Raw genomic sequence first — 15973 nt, forward strand, 5'->3', positions numbered from 1 at the left:
TCAGCAGGTGTCTGTCCCTGGCCCAGCACGTCTTGCAGGCCCTGGACTCTGTTAGCAGAGCGGACGGCTGTCATGCTGCGTGGCCACATGCAGCCTGTGCTCCCGGGAGGAGGGGAGGCGCGGAGCCCACGCACGTAGCCTAAGGGCTGTGAGAGCCTGTCTCGGCCTCTGCGGGAAGGGGCTTGCCCTCTGTTGCGGTGTGGTTAGCGTCCTAGCAGGGCAGGTCACTGTGGCACTGAGGGTGGCCCCGGAGACCCTGATCCTGCCCTGTGCCCTGGGAGGCCCATCACATCCCCCTCTAGGTACACACTCCCCGTTCAGTCTCATGGCCACGGATGCAAAGAAGCTGGGCCACCCCTTGGGGCCCGGACTTATCCCTGTCCTCCTGTCCCTGGAGAGGCCCCTGCTGTGTTGTCGGAGGGCCTGGGGAAAGCTGGGCTTGGAGGTGGGGGGCTGGACCTGATGGCTGTCCAGCCCTCTGAGCTGGAGCCTCCAGGCTTCCTGCCTCGTCTTCTCTGGGGAACCCCCACTGGCCCCCCTCCCGCACTCAGCCGGTGGTCTCCCATGAGGGCCCCGCTGGTGGGGAGGGGCCAGACCCTGGGCTTGTCTGTGTCCGATGCTTCCTCTGCCTGGCTCAGCCTGGAAGGGTTTTCCCAGCCTTGGGCAAGGGGCTTCCTGGGGAAGTGTCCTGGCTATAGAATCCAGGAGGGGCCAAGATTTGGGGGTCTGTCTGGGGGCCTCTTGGGCAATCAGCCAGCCCTCATGGGGTCCCGGGTGCTCTCTGTAAATGGCTGTGAACCCCTTGAGGGCTGGACCCCAAAGCCTTTTCCATCTTGGTGTCCCCTCGCTTCAGTCTCAGAACCTCCCAGGCCGAGTCGGCCCCGGCACCGCGGGGGGGGGGCGGGGGGCGCGGTGGTGAGCACTCTGAAGGCGGCACCCAGCTTTCCAGGACGTGCATGCTGCAGCGCTGCCCTCGCCTTCTGAGAAGGGCAGGGTCGCCCCAGTCCGCTGGGGTTCCTGTGGGTGCTGCGCGCATAGCCTCCTGGCTCAGGCCTCTGGCGAGGTGACCACATGAGCCCCCTCCCAACCCTCCCAACCCAGAGCCCTGTGACACTCCCTCCCAGACCCCCGGTCAGCCCGGGGGCTGGCCTCATTGGGCACAGTGCTGGCCCCCCACCTCGGCCACAGTGGGTGGGTCTTGCGTGCCCAGCCAGGAGGCCCACGGTGGTGGCAGGGCAGGGGCCCGCATCTCCACTGCCTTGCCCCAAGGGCTGGTGGTCCCCCTGCTGTCAGTCCTTCCTCCCCAGAAAGCCTCCCGCTGTCGCCCCATCTTTGCTTCCATGCCGGGCCTCCCCCTCCTCTACTGGGCCGGATCTGGGTGTGTGCAATGGCCAGGTCTGGGAAGGGCTCAGCTCTCCACGACCAGCACCTGGAGGCCCGGGAGGGGGGCTTCGGGCAGTTGGGGAGGGGGTTTCTGGTCGGCTGGTTTGGGAGAGGAAAATGGATCTCAGACTGTTTTCTTCTTAGTTTATCAGTTACCTCCTGCCGCGAGTGGTGGCAGGGGAGAGGGGCGTCCACGGTCTTTGGCATCTCCCGGCTGGGTTTGGTTTTTGCTGCTGACAGAATGAGGGGCTTTGTGTACAAGCAGAATCCTACAGCGTCAGCCCGCATTTTTGTTTCCAGCCACCCTATTATTTAAACCAGTGCTGAGTAGGCTTTCTGTCGAACCACCTTTGGGCCTCAGTTTCAGAACGCATTGCCTTTTGGGCTCCCAGGTGACGAGAGGCTCATGGGCTGGACCGACCATGTCCGGAGGGCCCCGCTCTCGCACATACTGCCCCGCAAGTGCAGTCCTGTGAGGAGACCCTCTCTGCAAGCCCCCTTCAGAAGCTCCTTGGCTTCCTGCAAGTTACGACCAAGGTCCTGCTGATACCCACACCTGGTGCAGGTGCCTGCCCTCCTGCTCTCCGGGGGTCCCTTTCCAGGGTCCTCTGGGGCCTCCCCAGCCCGGACTGGCTGGTCGAGTCTTGCCCCAGTGACCCTGTAGCTCTTGCTCCCAAGTGTCGGGTCCCAGGGCTCTTGAGGGCCTGAGAGGGTCATGGAGAGGGTGGGCTCAGGGACAGGAGTGCCTCCAGAGCTTGGGCAGGGGGCGGGGCTTGGTGGGGAAGCGGGGCTGTGAGGCCTTGGCCTGGCCACTGCCTCCGGTCCCCCTCCGCGCCTGCGGCTGTCCCGTGCCCGCTGTGGTCTCCAGCGAAGAAGCTGGCTCCCGCCCCATTTTCTATTTCCGCAAGTTTACAGGTCGTGGTGCATCAGCCCAAAGTCATTGGCGTTGTGTTTTGGGTTTTTTTCTTAGTTTTCAGATTTTTTTTAAACAAAAGTATTTTTTTAGGTGCGATAACCCAGAAAGGGCCCGTTGGGTGTGTGTGTGTGTCCTGAACCCCTGACGTGGAGCTGGGGGCCCCCAGCCCCCCTCAGCTCTGGTGTGCTGGAGGTGAGGGAAGGGTCTTGCCCCCTGTGCGTTGGAGCGTGGGGGGGGAGTGAGGGAGCAGACCCCCACCCAGGTTGGCATCTGGCCCAGCGAAGGGGGCCGGGCCCCTGGCCCTGGGTACAGCCCCAGGCCCGCAAAGGGGCCAGGGGCTTTTGGGGTGAGTTGGGAGGGTCCCAGCTGGGAGGGTCCTGGCCAGGGGGCTGGAGCCAGAAGCTGAGCCCCCGGGAGTGGCGACCCGTCCCGTCCTTGGCAGGACACGTGGGCGGCTGGACAGGGACTGCAGCCAACACAATCCCCTTTACTTTGTACTCTGTGTGTGTGTCTTGGTTTTCTGTGTTTTAATAAATCCTTTGGGAAAGGATTCAATCAAAGTGTTTCCTAATTCTCACTCATCTAGGATGGGGGTGGGAGCTAGAGACGGGGGAGGCCTGTGGGGGGTGTCATCTGAAGCTGCCTCCCACCTGAGAAAACATGGCCTCATGAGGCTGAGGGGCTTGCTGGGAAAGGGGGGCCCCACGAGGGCGTGGTGCCTGTCTCTCCCACCTGCACCCCTAAGTGCAAACACAACATGGTATCAGAGAAACCCTGAGCGCCCAGTGGCACCCGGGGGCCTCCCTGGGCCCTGATCTCACTGCACTCAACACAGTAGCTCCCAGCAACAGAGAACGTGTGTGTGCAGGGTAGTGGGGGGGCACCTTATCCCTGAATCACTTGGGCGGTGGCAGGCCTCAGAGTCCCCAGTCTCAGCACCCCCTGCCCCCCGCCCAGGGCCCTTTTTCCCAACTGGACCCTTTGCCCCAGGGTCAGGATTTCAGGGGGGCCCAGTCTGCCAGCCCCTGCAGGTGGCAGCCTACCCCCACTCCGCCTCCCCACTGCCCATGGCCCCTGGAGGCGAGAGGAGCAGAAAGCCGCAGACCCCCGACAGGCTGGGGTTTTATTTGTCATTCCATAAATACGGTGGCTGTACCTCGGCCGGGTGTCGTCTGCGAGCACAAGGCGTAAGGCCGTCTCTGCCTACGGTAGGGAATGCACTTAGCTGAGGAATCACAGTCGTTAAAAAAAAGGGGAGAGGAGAAAAGCGCATTATTTACACGACAGAAGAGGACAGAAGATGGAGTAAGCCCCTCTGTTGTTCCTCAGGACCTCGGACGCGCACGGGGTTTGGGATGAGAAATGGTGGGGGCTCCGCGCGTCAGCAAGGGAGACCGAGCCCAGCCCTGCCCTCAGCCTGGGCCTCCGTCCTGTGTGGGGTGCTCCCCAGGGGCCCCTTCGGGCAAACTCTGCCTGAAGGGGAGGGCTGGAGTCTGGTGGGCGGGCAGCTGGGGCTCCTGGGGAGCGGTCTCTCCCGGTGGGGCCTGGACCACTCCAGGGCCTGCCTCTGCCCGGCCTTCTGTCTCCAGACTCTGGCTGCCCTTGGGCCCCACCTGACCCCCTCCCCCACACCAGCCCCCTTCTAAGTTGGGGGCCCTCCCCCAGGAAGCAGAGCCCTGTCATCCCTGCCAGTGGCTGTGGGAAAGAGAGGACACCTCAGAACCGGGTTGTGGACGGCGCCCCGGGGGCCAGGAAGCTGCTTGGGTCCTGGCAATGGGCATTTCGGCCTTGGCCCGGCTCCACTCTGAGGGCCCTCCCCTCCCTCTGGCAAACCTGGGGTCTTCCCAGGTGTGGCTCCTGGTGAGGGGGGCAGCGGCTGCTCCCTCGGGCCCCATCGCAAGCCCTGGTCCATCCTCTGGCAGTGGGCAGGCTGGGGGGCAGCAGTGTGAAGGGGGCCCAGCCGCTCTCCCCAGTGAGGGGTGGGCATTCCAGTCCCTCGGTACCGCCGGGGCTGCCTGGCCTGGAGCACCAGGTCCCTGCCCATCCCATGCGGTGGTGGGAGTGGCCACAGGTGGAGGGGGGGCCCTGCGGGGACAGGCTCGCCCCCCCCACACCCACACTGTGCAGATGACCCCCAGGGGCCTGGTCGGGGAGGAGGAGGGAGGGTTCTAGACTCCAGGGTCAGCATAAATGTCGGGAATGGAAGTTGTCCACCCCCGCCCCCGCCTCCCCCCTTGCGTGTGTGGCTTTCCCAGGCCTCGGCCCAGCCAGGACGGGCCAGCAGGCCTTCTGAGAATGGCAGGGAGGAGCCCCTCCAACAACAGCTTGTCTGAAGGGCAAAGCCCGGCTGTGCCCTGCTGTAGTGAGGGTGGGGTGAGGCTGTGGGGGGTGTCGGGGTGGGGGCCGCCCTGACTGGGGGCACACAGCTGTCCTACAGCGTGGGCTCTGGCCCGGCCCCCACATAGCCAGCAGAGGCCAAAACCTCAGGACAGTGGGGGCCGGGACTCCTGGCCGCAGGCCCCCTCCCCTCCTCCATCTTCCTAGCCTGGGGCAGGTGCACGGCAGGGAATGACTAACTCCAGCCATCCTGACCTCTTCCCAGGCTGTGTGTAGAGGTCCGGGGGTGGTACTGCTGCCTGTCTGCCCAGGGAAGAAGCTCTGGGGACCCAGACTTAGCACCCTAACACAGGGGTCCTCACCCCGACCGGATCGGAGGCCTTCAAGAAGGCACTGCTCCAGGGAGAGGCTCCTGGGGGCTTTTCCTCGATTGTGGGGGCTCCTGCTAGATGTTCAGGCCCTCCAGCCCCTGGGCGTGCAGCACAGAAAGCCCCAGGGACCCGCCCTCCCTGGAGGGCCTAAGGGTGGTCTCTCTGCAGATCCGAGGCCACTACCCAGGCAGAGCAGAGGTGTGTTCCCTGCACGTGGTCGGCAGCCAGTCGAGCTACGTATGGGCGACCTCAGGGCCTTCTGCGGCCAGGACAGAGGGGCGGTGGACAGAGCACCTGGTCAGGAGGGCAGGTGGGGGCCTGGAGGGACCTGGGCTGGAGCCTGCTCCTCAGGCCCCTTCCCAGCGCTCAGGGCTGCACTGGGCAAGGGGCTCATCAACTGTGTGCAGGGAGGAAGTTGGCAGGGCTATGAGCTCGGTTAGAGCCCCGAACTTCCTGTGGGCCCCACTTGATAGTGAATCCTCCTGGATCGCGGCCCCTGCCAGCAAGGGGGGTGGAGTGGGGGTCAAGGGACAGCTCAGAAGGCCCCTGAGAGACCTGTGGGGGCAGGTGGTGGTGCTGAAGAGGGTGCAGAATGAATCTGGAGTCAGGCCCATCGTAAAATGCTGGGAGCCCTTGGTAAGAGGGAGGGTGTGGGGGACTCCCAGCGGAGGCGGCCACGGGAAGAGCCAGGCCTGGTTTCCTCTTTCCCACCCCTGACACCAGGTGGGGGTCCTCAGCAGAGGAGAGGCTAGCCCTGCTGCCCCCAGGACCCAACTGGGTCTCGGCCTGGCCTGGACTGGAGGCGTCTCTGGGAAGGGCCGAGGCCGGGAGCAGCCGTGGGGCTTTCTTCCTGGAGGGCGAGCAGAGGCTGCAGGTGGGCTCAGACGGGACGCCTCCAACATCCTGCCCCGTCAACGCGGTCTCCCGGGCACAGATCTGAGTTCGGTCCCGCGAAGCAGCGAATGGGGTCTTGCGGCAACTTTTGAGATCTCTTCCCCGACGACATCTCGCTGTGATGTTTTCTTTTTGATGCAAACCACACCCCTGACACGGTTTCAAAACAGCTTAAGCGAGCGAACAAGAGGGACTAGGAGGGAAACGGAAAGTGTCCGGGCAAGCGGCCGGGGGCTTCTTAGGATCTGTAGTCCTTTTTGCTGTAGGGTTTATTGCCCAAAATACTATCAACCTCATGGATAATGGAAGACGACAGTTTCGGAAGGACCTGTGTGTGAGGACAAGAGCTAATCAGAATCCCACCAACAAGACTGGCCTGGCCTTCGGAGGAGGCTGGGTGACCATCTTCCAGACACCACTGGCCTGTCCTGCCTCATCACATCACGCTTGTAGCCGGAGCATCGGCTGGCTATGCTGCTTCTGTGTTCCAGAAGGTCTGGGGCAGAGAGGAAACCTGCCTGGGGTTTAGCTCTGCGCCTCAAGCTCCAGAATGCTCTAGAACCATCTAGAAGGCACAAAATACAGATTCCAGGGCCAGACACCCCTTCCTGAACACCCAGGATCCAACCCTCTCTGAGGGGGTCTGCTGTCACTTCCCCGCGGATCTCCCTGCACCCCCTCCGGTTCCCTAAAGACTTTCCTCCGCTCAGCAGCCGGGGAGAGAGGGATCCTTTTAAAATGTAGGTGGGGATCGGGCCCCTCCTCAGCTCTCGGGGGCTCCTGTCTCACTCAACAACCACCAAAGTCCCTAATGTCCCGGGCACTGCCCCGCCCCCTCTGCTCCAGGCCATGCCCACCGGTACCACCTGTGTCCCCTCTGCTCCTGGACGGGTGTCCTCCAGGTGTCTGCAGGTCCCACGCCGCACCTCCGGAGACTTTGCTCACTTGTTACTTACTCAACAAGCCTACCCCATGAGCCCCCTCAGCCTGGGCCCACGGCGCCGCCTCCCTTGTGCGCCCACCTAACCCCACCCTAAGCCTGCCCTTGCTCGAGGGCCTTTCACCCTCGGATTCTAACTTCCTCATGTCTTGCATTCAGTGCTCACTGCTCTTCCAGAGCAGGGCTTCTGGGGGATCTCTGCTGCAGCCCAGACGCTTAGAACCGTGCCTGGCACATTGCAGGTGCCCAAAAACATGGGCTGGACGAATGACTGACTGCGACCCTGAGTTCGGCCCAAGGGCTGGGGGGACACATCCAGCAGCCCCCTCCCCAACTCGCCTGTATTGCTCCGATGTTCTCCATTAGCTGGTCTGCGCTGGAAGCCCCCAGGAGCACGGAGCTGACTCCCTCGTTCCTCAGGCACCAGGCTGGGGCAGGAAGACCAGAGGTGAGGGACACACACCACACCCAGTGCAGGGGCCCTTCCTGGTTCTGCCCTGTCCCTAACTGTGCCTCAGAGATCCAGCCTCTCGGTCGTGGGGGTGAGGGTGCCCAGGAGGGTCCAGCATGTTGGGTGGGGGCTTTGCCGGGGATGGGGCTGGACAGGGTTCTGGGAGAGCCCTGGTACCAACTGCTTCCAGGGGAGAGAGGTGGTCCCCGTGCTCAGGGACGACCCCCCACCCTTCTCTCCCCATGAATGTCAGGACCCATTATCTATGGCTGGCTAATGGAGGCAGCCGCCCCAGGGACAATGGTCAACCCTACCCCCCAAGTCCTGTTACCTATGGCTAGCTGGGGGAGGGTGCAGCCCAGCCGCTCGGCGATGGCCTGCAGCTCCTTCAGCTTGGCCTGCTGGCGCCGGCCCTCCTCACTCAGGATCTTGTCCTTCAGCCACTGGTAGCCCTGGATGTGGGGGATGAAGAGCACAGCCCCCAGGTGAGGGCAGGTCACCTGGACCTCTGTATGCAGACGGCTGTGATCTGTGCCAAGGCAGCGTCCACACCCCCTGCCCAACCACGTCCCCTGTAGAACAGAGCTGGGCAGTTGGAAGGACGGGGCCTGTTGAATGTGAAGCCCGAAGACTGTGGGGTCGCTGAGGCTGGGGCCCTGAGCCAGGACGAGCAGCCTGGCAGCCTGGGAAGGAATGCTTTGGCTGTTGGCCCTGAGGACCCCTTCCCCAAGCTCTGAGCGAGTTGTGGTTTCACCTGCCCCCACCCCTGGGATTGCAATGCCTTCCAGGGAACTCCCTGACTCTGCTGTGGATTGGGCAGGAGTGGGTGGGACAGGCCATCCTGCCCTCGAACCCGAGGCAGGGGGGCTCCGGGGCTGGATCTGCCCTGACCTGGGTTGGCCTTTCTCTGCCTGCCCCTCCTCCCCTGCATTTTGGAGATCCTCCTGCATCCCCACTGCAGAGATGTGTCTATGTTGGGGGGCACTCGTCCCAGGAGATCACCCCTGAGTGCTGAATGAAGCAGCTCTGCAGCCCTCAGCCCAGAGGTCTCGGGGATGGGCCACAGAATGTGCAGGGGGGTATCTGTCCGCAGCAGGGGCCATCCCAAATAGCACAGGTGGACCCAGCCCAGGCTGTGAAGGTTGAACTGAGGTGGGGGGTGGCGAGGGAGTGGAAGGGCTTTTTCAGCTGGGGCGCATCCCGTGAAGACGGCAGCCTTTCCAGAGGTGGGATCTGGTCAGCAGACCCTGACCAGATCCGCCCCTGCAGTGCCCCGACGGCGGACCCAAAGCCCTGTCAGTCCAAAATGCCTGTCGCCTGCCCGTCCCCTCCTCCCAGCCTGGCCGCTCCTTCACCTTCAGGGAGGCTCTCGAGTAGGGCGGGATGCCACTGTCGTACTTTCCGGAAACGATGCCGCAGGCCAGAGGGGACCAGGTCATGGCACCCACTCCTGGGGGAGGAAAACCAGGCGGTCAGGCCCAGGGTTCCGGGAGCGGGGCGGGGGCGAGGGGGCGGAGCAAGGGGCGAGGAGGCGGGGCTAGAGGGAAGAGGGGGCGGAGCCATGGGGAGAGGAGGGGGCGGGGCGAGGGAAAGAGGCGGGAAGGGGCGGGGCCGGGCGGGGGAGCCCACCTATCTTGTGGAAGAGCTCGGGCAGCTGTACCTCCACCTTCTCGCGCTGGAACATGTGGTACTCGGCCTGCTCGCAGATGGGCGGGATCAGGTTGAACTGCCGGGCCACGGAGTAGGCCTCCTACGGGTGCAAATAGGGCCATGGATGGTACCTGTCCGTCAGTGGGTCTGGGGGCTGCCTGGGCAGCAGCGGGCAGGAGACACAAAGGCATCCCCAGGAAACAGCTGGCCCACCTGCTCTCTCCCCACCCTCCTTCCCCGGGGGAGATTCACGGCTTTCCTGGGAAACAGTCTGTCCCCCCACCCCCTCTGCTGGGAAGAGGGGGAACCCCACAGCTGAAGGCATGGGGGGAATGCACAACTCAATAGTGAGACTTGGGTTCTGGCACTTATTGGCCGGGTGGCCTTGGACAAGGAGCTCGCCCCTCTCTGCCTCAGTTTCCCCATCTGTCGCTGCGGATCCAATGAGCCAACGTTGGTCACAGCCTTCAGGACAGTGCCTGCCCGCTATGCTGTTACTGTTTTTATCGGGATCATGGTTCCAGGGCCCCAGCCCCGGGAGGATAGTGGCAGTGGCAGGAAACGCTAGGCCAGAGGGCAGAGTGGCCTGCATCAGCCCATTTCTGGCACTTGGAGCTCAAGGCCTTGACTCTCCCTCCACTCCCACCGGATGGGTGTGAGCCAGGGCTGATGTCTCCAGACAGACTCCTGGGGAGGCCTGCCAGCCAGCCTGAGAGGCCCTTTCCCCTTTGGTTTGAGACACAGCCACTGCATCTGTAAAATGGGGATAAGACACTGACACCTCGGTGAGCTCTGTGCCGGCTCGAGGCAGCTTCAGAAAAATGCCAAATGCTCATTAATGCTGCAAATGCCAAAGGCAGATTAAAATCGCAGCCTTCTAGAATTGTGTTGAACTTGGAAATTCTGCTTCGTATTTTTGATGAAGCAGAAATCCGGGACTCACCAGAGGAGAAACCCCCTCCCAGGGACACCGGGATGTGGGGGATTCTGGGAGGAAGGGCATGGGAAGGGCTGAGGCTGGGAGGGGGCCTGGAAGCAGGGGTGAAAGGTCAGCCTTTGGAGATAGTCCTGGGAAGACCTGGTCCCCAGACCTCTGCTCTCTAACCCCCTGGGCTCCCAGCTGCCTGCCTCTGAGGGTGGGGGGGGGTCAGCCACCCTGCTGCCCCTTCTGGGATACCCAGAAATATCAAGAAACATCTGCAGCCCTCTGTCTCTGATGGCTCCTTGGAGGGAAGGGACAGGGGAGGGGATGCTTTCCTGAAAGTGTGGGTGAGGGGAACCGTCAGGGATTATGAGATGGAAGCCGGGCTCCCACCAGCAGCTCACATTCTGAGGCAGCCCAGGCCCAGAGCTGCAGAGCTGGAGACTGACCTCAGCATGGGTCCTCGGGTGTATTACTTAACCTCTCTGTGCCTCAACACTCACGTCGGAAAAACAGGCTGACAGCAACGCTTACCTTGTAGGGTGCTGGTGTTGTGAGGATTAAATGGGAGTTAGTCCACGCGAGCCCTCAAATCTAATGGCAACTGGAGCATCACGAAAGCTCAGGGCAAGTGGCTGTGAGTTACTGCTGCCGAGCGCTAGCTGAGCCCCAGCTCTTCTACTGAGAGCTTCGCACCTGTTCTCTCTGACAGTCCTCAGAACAGCCTCCTGGGGGGGTGCTAGGTCATCCTAGTGGTCTTGTTCTACAGGTGGGGAAACCACGGCTCAGAGAGGTTAAGCCATCTGTCCAGGGCCACACAGTGCTGGGAGTCAAGTTAAGAGCCCTGCCTGCGGAGGTAGCTGCCACACGTCACCAAACTGTCCTTCGCTGTAGGACCCAGTTACCCATGCCATTGGGACCAGTGACACTGGATCTGCCAGAGTCCTGGACGTTCATCCCTAGAATGGGGCTGGGAGCCCATGCCCCACGGACACACGCATGTGGAGAGGTCACCGCCGTACCATGATCTCCATGGAGCTCCAGCGCGACGTGCCCCAGTACATGGCCATCCCCTGGTTAATGACGTGGGTCATGGCGCGCACCGTCTCTGTTGGGAGAGAAGGGGAAAGCGCAGGTTGGGGGGAGGTGACCGGGGGCGTGGGGCCCAGCCTGAGGACATTCTGCAAATACAGGTGGGGCGCCAGGAGGAGGGGGTGAGCTGCAAAGGTGTCTTGCAAGCAGTGTACTTCCTGGCTCCAAAGTCGGGTGCGGCAGGGGCTTTCAGGGACCACAGAAAAAAAAGGGAACCACAATCCAAGAAGCTGGTCTTGAAAACCGTTTCCCCAAATAGTTACAAGTCTTTGTAAAGGATCTTTGAAAAATGGGTTCTAGACGGACTGTGGCATCTCTATGGCAGATTGGAGAGATGAGGGAGAGGTGAGATCAGAGAATGCGGTTTTGGACTGTCGAAGGGGGGGTGCGGGTTCTCTAGTTTGGGGGAAGAATCAGATTGGCAAAAGGCAACAGGAAGTCAACACAGCTGACTGCCTTTTCGGGCTATGCCAGATTGGCACTGGGATCTGAGATTGAACGGCCAGGTCACAGTGGCATCACCATGTCCGGACAAAGGTCAGGGCGGGGCCCTGGACGCTCCCAGAGGGTGGGGGCTGCGGAGTGGAGCTCCCCTGGTGTTCCCCAGAGCCGGAAGTAGACACGGAAAGCCCCATTTGTATCTGCCCCAGGTTTTCAAACCAGCTCGGTATCAGGCAAGGGACCCTCACCCCCGCGACACGACAGATTCTTCCCAGGACTCAAAAAAAGTTTTTGAGAAATAGAAATCTGCCGGTTACAGCCTTCCTACCGCTCCCACGCCAGGCGGTTTCAGTCCACGGGGATGTGTGGTTTTTAAAACAGACTTGGCCTCCGATTGAAAAAGTTCGAGCTGTCTCTTAGCTTTGCAGGGGAGAGGGGGAAGGGGACCTCATCAGATTCCTCACTGATCCCATACAGTGCTTGCAAGTCCCACTGCCAAAGGCAGGGCGGGAAGTAGGGCCGAAGAACAAGTGTGTCTGGAAACGAAGCAGCAACCTTGACCCCTGGAAGTCCCATCTCTCCCCAGGTGGCTTGCTCCTCATCTGCTGCCGAGATGGGGCAGGTGCTGGGGTCCCTGAAGACGGCAGGAGGTGGGAGAGCCGGAGGAAGGAAGGAGAAGGCGGGCTCTGTTCACAAAGCTCCCCCTCGGAATGGCACCAGCCCTCGGGCACTTTTCCCGCAGAGAGCAGCATCTCTGTTTTGGGGTGTCACTTCCCACCCATCCTGGGTCCCTGAGTGCCCCTTCGGCTGAGGTCCCCGCTTTCAGTAGAAAGCTAAGGTAGCTGGGGCTTCTGGGGTCCTCATGTCAGCGGGTTCGCCCAGGTCCGCTTCCAGGCCTGCAGGCCAACCCCGCCCTCTCCTTCCTTCCACGATCAGGGACTGGGCTCCTCTCTGCCTCTCCTCAGGAGGAGGGCTGGCAGGGAAGCCCGGACCCCCGACCCCCAGGGACCCCGACACCACTCAGTGCGAAGGAGACCGCCCCTGTCGGAAGGCTTGAGGGCCCCAGGAAGAGATCTGCCCACATCCAAGCCCGGGCTCAGGCTCCCGGCCCGCTGTCTTTGTCACGTTCTTTACAACACCTTGAGGGGCCCCTGGTGACCATGCAGCAGCATCCCACCCACCAGCATGGCTGGCTCTCAATCCCTGGAGCCCGGCTCTCTCCTGACCGGGGGAAATGAGGGACAGGACATGATGCACTGCACCACCCCTTCCATGCAGAGAGGGGAGTCCCCCGGGGGCCACCGGGGCGGGAGCCCGTGAGAGCCGGAGGCTGGCCTGAGTGAGAAGGGGTCCTTGGGCAGCGGCCGGTGGGCAGTGCAGCCCACACACGGGAGCACGGCGCTCTGTGCTTCTGCCCACGCCCACGTTGGCAGCCCCAGGAACAGGGACAACTAGGGACAGCTGTCCTTCACCTCAATATTTAATGCTGTTGAGCAGAAGCGGGACCAAATCCGTCTAGCTGCTGCCAGGACCCACAGTACCTACTGCCCCGTCAGAAATAATACATGGGAGGGGGCAGGTGGCCGTGCCAGTTGGTGGGCAGGAGCCCGTCCTCTGTGGGATGCAGCCTGGCCCCCGGGGAGACTGTGGCCTGCCCTCGGTGTGGGGTCCTGGGGAGGCCCTTAGCTTAGGGGCAGGCAGAGACCAAGCACAGCCAGAAGCTACTCCACGTCTCAGAGTTTTGCCAGCTCACGTAGGTATTGTTCAAGGAGGCAAATGACTCCGTTTTGATGGAGGGGTCAGGCTGCATGGCAAGGGGTGAGAGTGGCAGGTGGCCCAGCCTGTCCAGGAGGCGTGAGCCCCACTGTGGCCGCCATGCTCACGGAGGAGCCAGCGTGCCCTGATGGGGCAGCTTGCCACTGGTGGGTTTTGCTTCTGCTTGAGGCTGGAGTTTCGCAAACATGCCTTGTGAAGTTAAGACTTGTTGGAAGCCACATGTTCTGGGGTCCCTGGTGTTCGCTCCTGGGGGCCCCTGGTCTCCCCAACCCTCTCCCAGACCATCCAGGGTCAAGGTTTCAGGCGCTGATCACAGCATCCCCAAATCAAGAGGAGCCCTGGCAGACAGCCAGACAGCTGCCCCCCTCCCCCGGAGGATCACGGCAGTGCAAGGCGGGGGGGGGGGGCGGCGCGGGTCATGCATGGGGGGGGCGGGAGGGATGAAATGACAGGCGGGCCAGGCAGGGGCGGGGGCCGGGGCTCCACACCGCTTTGCTTTTCCCTCACTTGCAAGATGTTCTCATAGGGCGCTTATTTTTCCTTTATGCATTTTATGGAGAAGTTTGTCTTGGGGGTAAGAGAGTGGTGTAAATAAAACCACTGTCTCATAAAATGCAGCTTGGACACAGGAGTCAATAGTCGGGCTAAGGGTACTGTGTACCTTCTATGATGAATGTCCTTGACTTGGAGGAACTAAATGGGTCCCCTGGTGATAAAGAAAGATTTAAAGAGACCAGAGTTTATAGCTGTGGGAACACGGAGAGGCGCGGTATGACAGAGGGCAGGGGAAGAAAGCACAAATCTCCTTCACAAGGTACTTGTTTTGTTAAAAAAGAAAAACAAAACCAAAAAACCCCCAAATCAACCACACACACCACATACACATATATATACACGCACATGTGCACGGTATATATATATATATAGATAGATAGATAGATAGATAAACAATTGAAGAAAAAATAACTTGAACACAACTTAATTTCCCAAATCCCTGACGCAGCAAAGCACAAATGAGAGTCTGAAGCAGGAAGTTGGGGGGTGGGGGGTGTTGGAGGGGCGGAGATCGCGGGAGTGGGAAGAATAAATAAGCGCCAAAGAAACCAAAACTGTTTTCCAAAGCACTGCACATTTTTTTTTTTTCTCCTCTAAGTAACAATTTATCCCCCAGAGCAAAAGACCCCTGAAGCCTCCCCGCAGAAGGGGAATGTGATTGGAAAGAACACAGCAGTTGCAAAGAGCGGTCTCGTGACTTCATTTAGCTACAAAATATTAACAGCTGAGAGGAGAGAACATTCCACACAGTTCTAAACCCAGGAGGGGGCGTGGAACCGGGCTGGGAGCAGGCGCGGACCCAAAGCCAGGATGGGGCGGGCGTCGGCCTGGAGGCACTAGGGCGCACCTGTGGGCGGTGAGGACCCCCCCCCAGGCTGAGCTCACCCCCACCGCCCCTGCTCCCCGCCCCGGCCACCTGTGAGCAGCGGCCTGGGTGCCCCGTGGGGCCTGGGGGCAGCAGACGTCAGAGAGAACCTACCTTCCATGGGCGTGTTGGGGTCTGGGCGGTTGGCAAACACCACGTCCACGTACTCCAACTGCAGCCGCTCCAGGGAGGCCTTCAGACCTGGGGGGAGGAGTCAGAGGGGACCGTCACCATCGGCACAGGCATTCCCGGGCCCTCACCCGGGCACCGGAGGCTCAGGGAGCAAGAGAAGAGAGAGACGAGGCCCATGGCCCCAGGAGCTGTCAGACTGTGTGGGGATACATGTGGGCACGTGCCCCACCTGAGATGAAGAAAAGCCAGGACTGAAGGGGGCCCACACCCCAAAGCGGGTGGTGGTGGTGTCCGTAGGCCAGACGCTCAGTGACTGAATGAAGGGGTGACTTCCTAGGCCCCCTGGTGGCCCAGGTGGGGACAGGGAGAGATAGGTAATCCCGCACGGAGGGGGAACCGCATCTATGTCCCTGCCCCAAAGGCACAAATCACCAATGAGCACTTAGCAACAGTCAGACGGAGCTGCAGAGTCAAGTGCTGGGGCTGGGGGTGGGCGGCAAAGCCTCCTAATCATTTAATTTTTTTGGGAAGAGTTTATTTATATATTTATTTTGAGAGAGAGAGAGGGAGCGCACAAGCAGGGGGAGGGCAGAGGGAGAAGCAGACTCCCGGCAGAGCAGGGAGCCCGATGCTGTGGGACTCAACCCCAGGATCCTGGGATCATGACCTGAAACAAAGGCAGATGCTTCACCAACTGAGCTGCCCAGGCGCCCCTAATCATTTGATTTTTAAAGGAGTGAGTGTATTACCTTGATGAAAATGAGCACAGATGGAAAAAGCACGAAGACAATATAATCATAGGATAAGCCAGACCCTCTCCCTCTCTCTCCCTCTCTCTCTCTCTCTCGACACTCCTGTGTGTGGAGTGCCCAGCTCTCTCTGACATGCAACACCTCCTGGGTTCTTCCCGATTCCCCAAAGCCCCAGAGGTGGGTACTCTTCCCACACTCATTTTACAGATGTTGCCACAGGGGCTTGGGGAAGTGAGGTCCCTTGCTCAGGATCCCCAGTCAGCATAGGGCCCGGCCCCAGTTGCAACCCAGGCCCGTCTTGTCTTCCCTGAGACAACACTGCCCATCTGAGGGCACCAGGGGCCCTGCTCTCATGCCCTGGAGCCTGGGTGGAAGGGGAGGGTCGGGCCAGAGCACGGGGTGCATCAGTGGTGGGGCGGGGGCACTTGGCTTTCTTCACTCATGCATCTGCATGAGGATGCCGTGGGTGTGGGGGGCCGTGCAGGGCCAGAGCTCC

General features: G+C 61.3%; 1 protein-coding gene across 7 annotated transcripts in view; it reads right to left on the reverse strand.

Annotated features, from left to right (window-relative positions):
* Positions 1–3350: 3350 nt before the first annotated feature.
* KCNAB2 (potassium voltage-gated channel subfamily A regulatory beta subunit 2) overlaps positions 3351–15973 on the reverse strand; it is an 81913-nt gene continuing 69290 nt past the window's right edge. For all 7 annotated transcript variants that reach the window (XM_035019930.1, XM_035019932.1, XM_035019935.1 and 4 more), the window contains 7 exons: positions 14708–14794; positions 10887–10972; positions 8922–9042; positions 8648–8742; positions 7624–7744; positions 7181–7269; positions 3351–6229 (listed from right to left, as the gene is read on the reverse strand). In XM_035019930.1, the coding sequence (XP_034875821.1) occupies positions 6140–6229; positions 7181–7269; positions 7624–7744; positions 8648–8742; positions 8922–9042; positions 10887–10972; positions 14708–14794 (689 nt within the window). In that variant the 3' untranslated portion in view covers positions 3351–6139. The remainder of the gene's footprint in view (positions 6230–7180; positions 7270–7623; positions 7745–8647; positions 8743–8921; positions 9043–10886; positions 10973–14707; positions 14795–15973) is intronic.

The sequence above is a fragment of the Mirounga leonina genome, unplaced genomic scaffold (assembly GCF_011800145.1).
Source record: "Mirounga leonina isolate KUSES-001 unplaced genomic scaffold, KU_Mleo_1.0 Mir_173, whole genome shotgun sequence".
NCBI lineage: Eukaryota > Metazoa > Chordata > Mammalia > Carnivora > Phocidae > Mirounga > Mirounga leonina.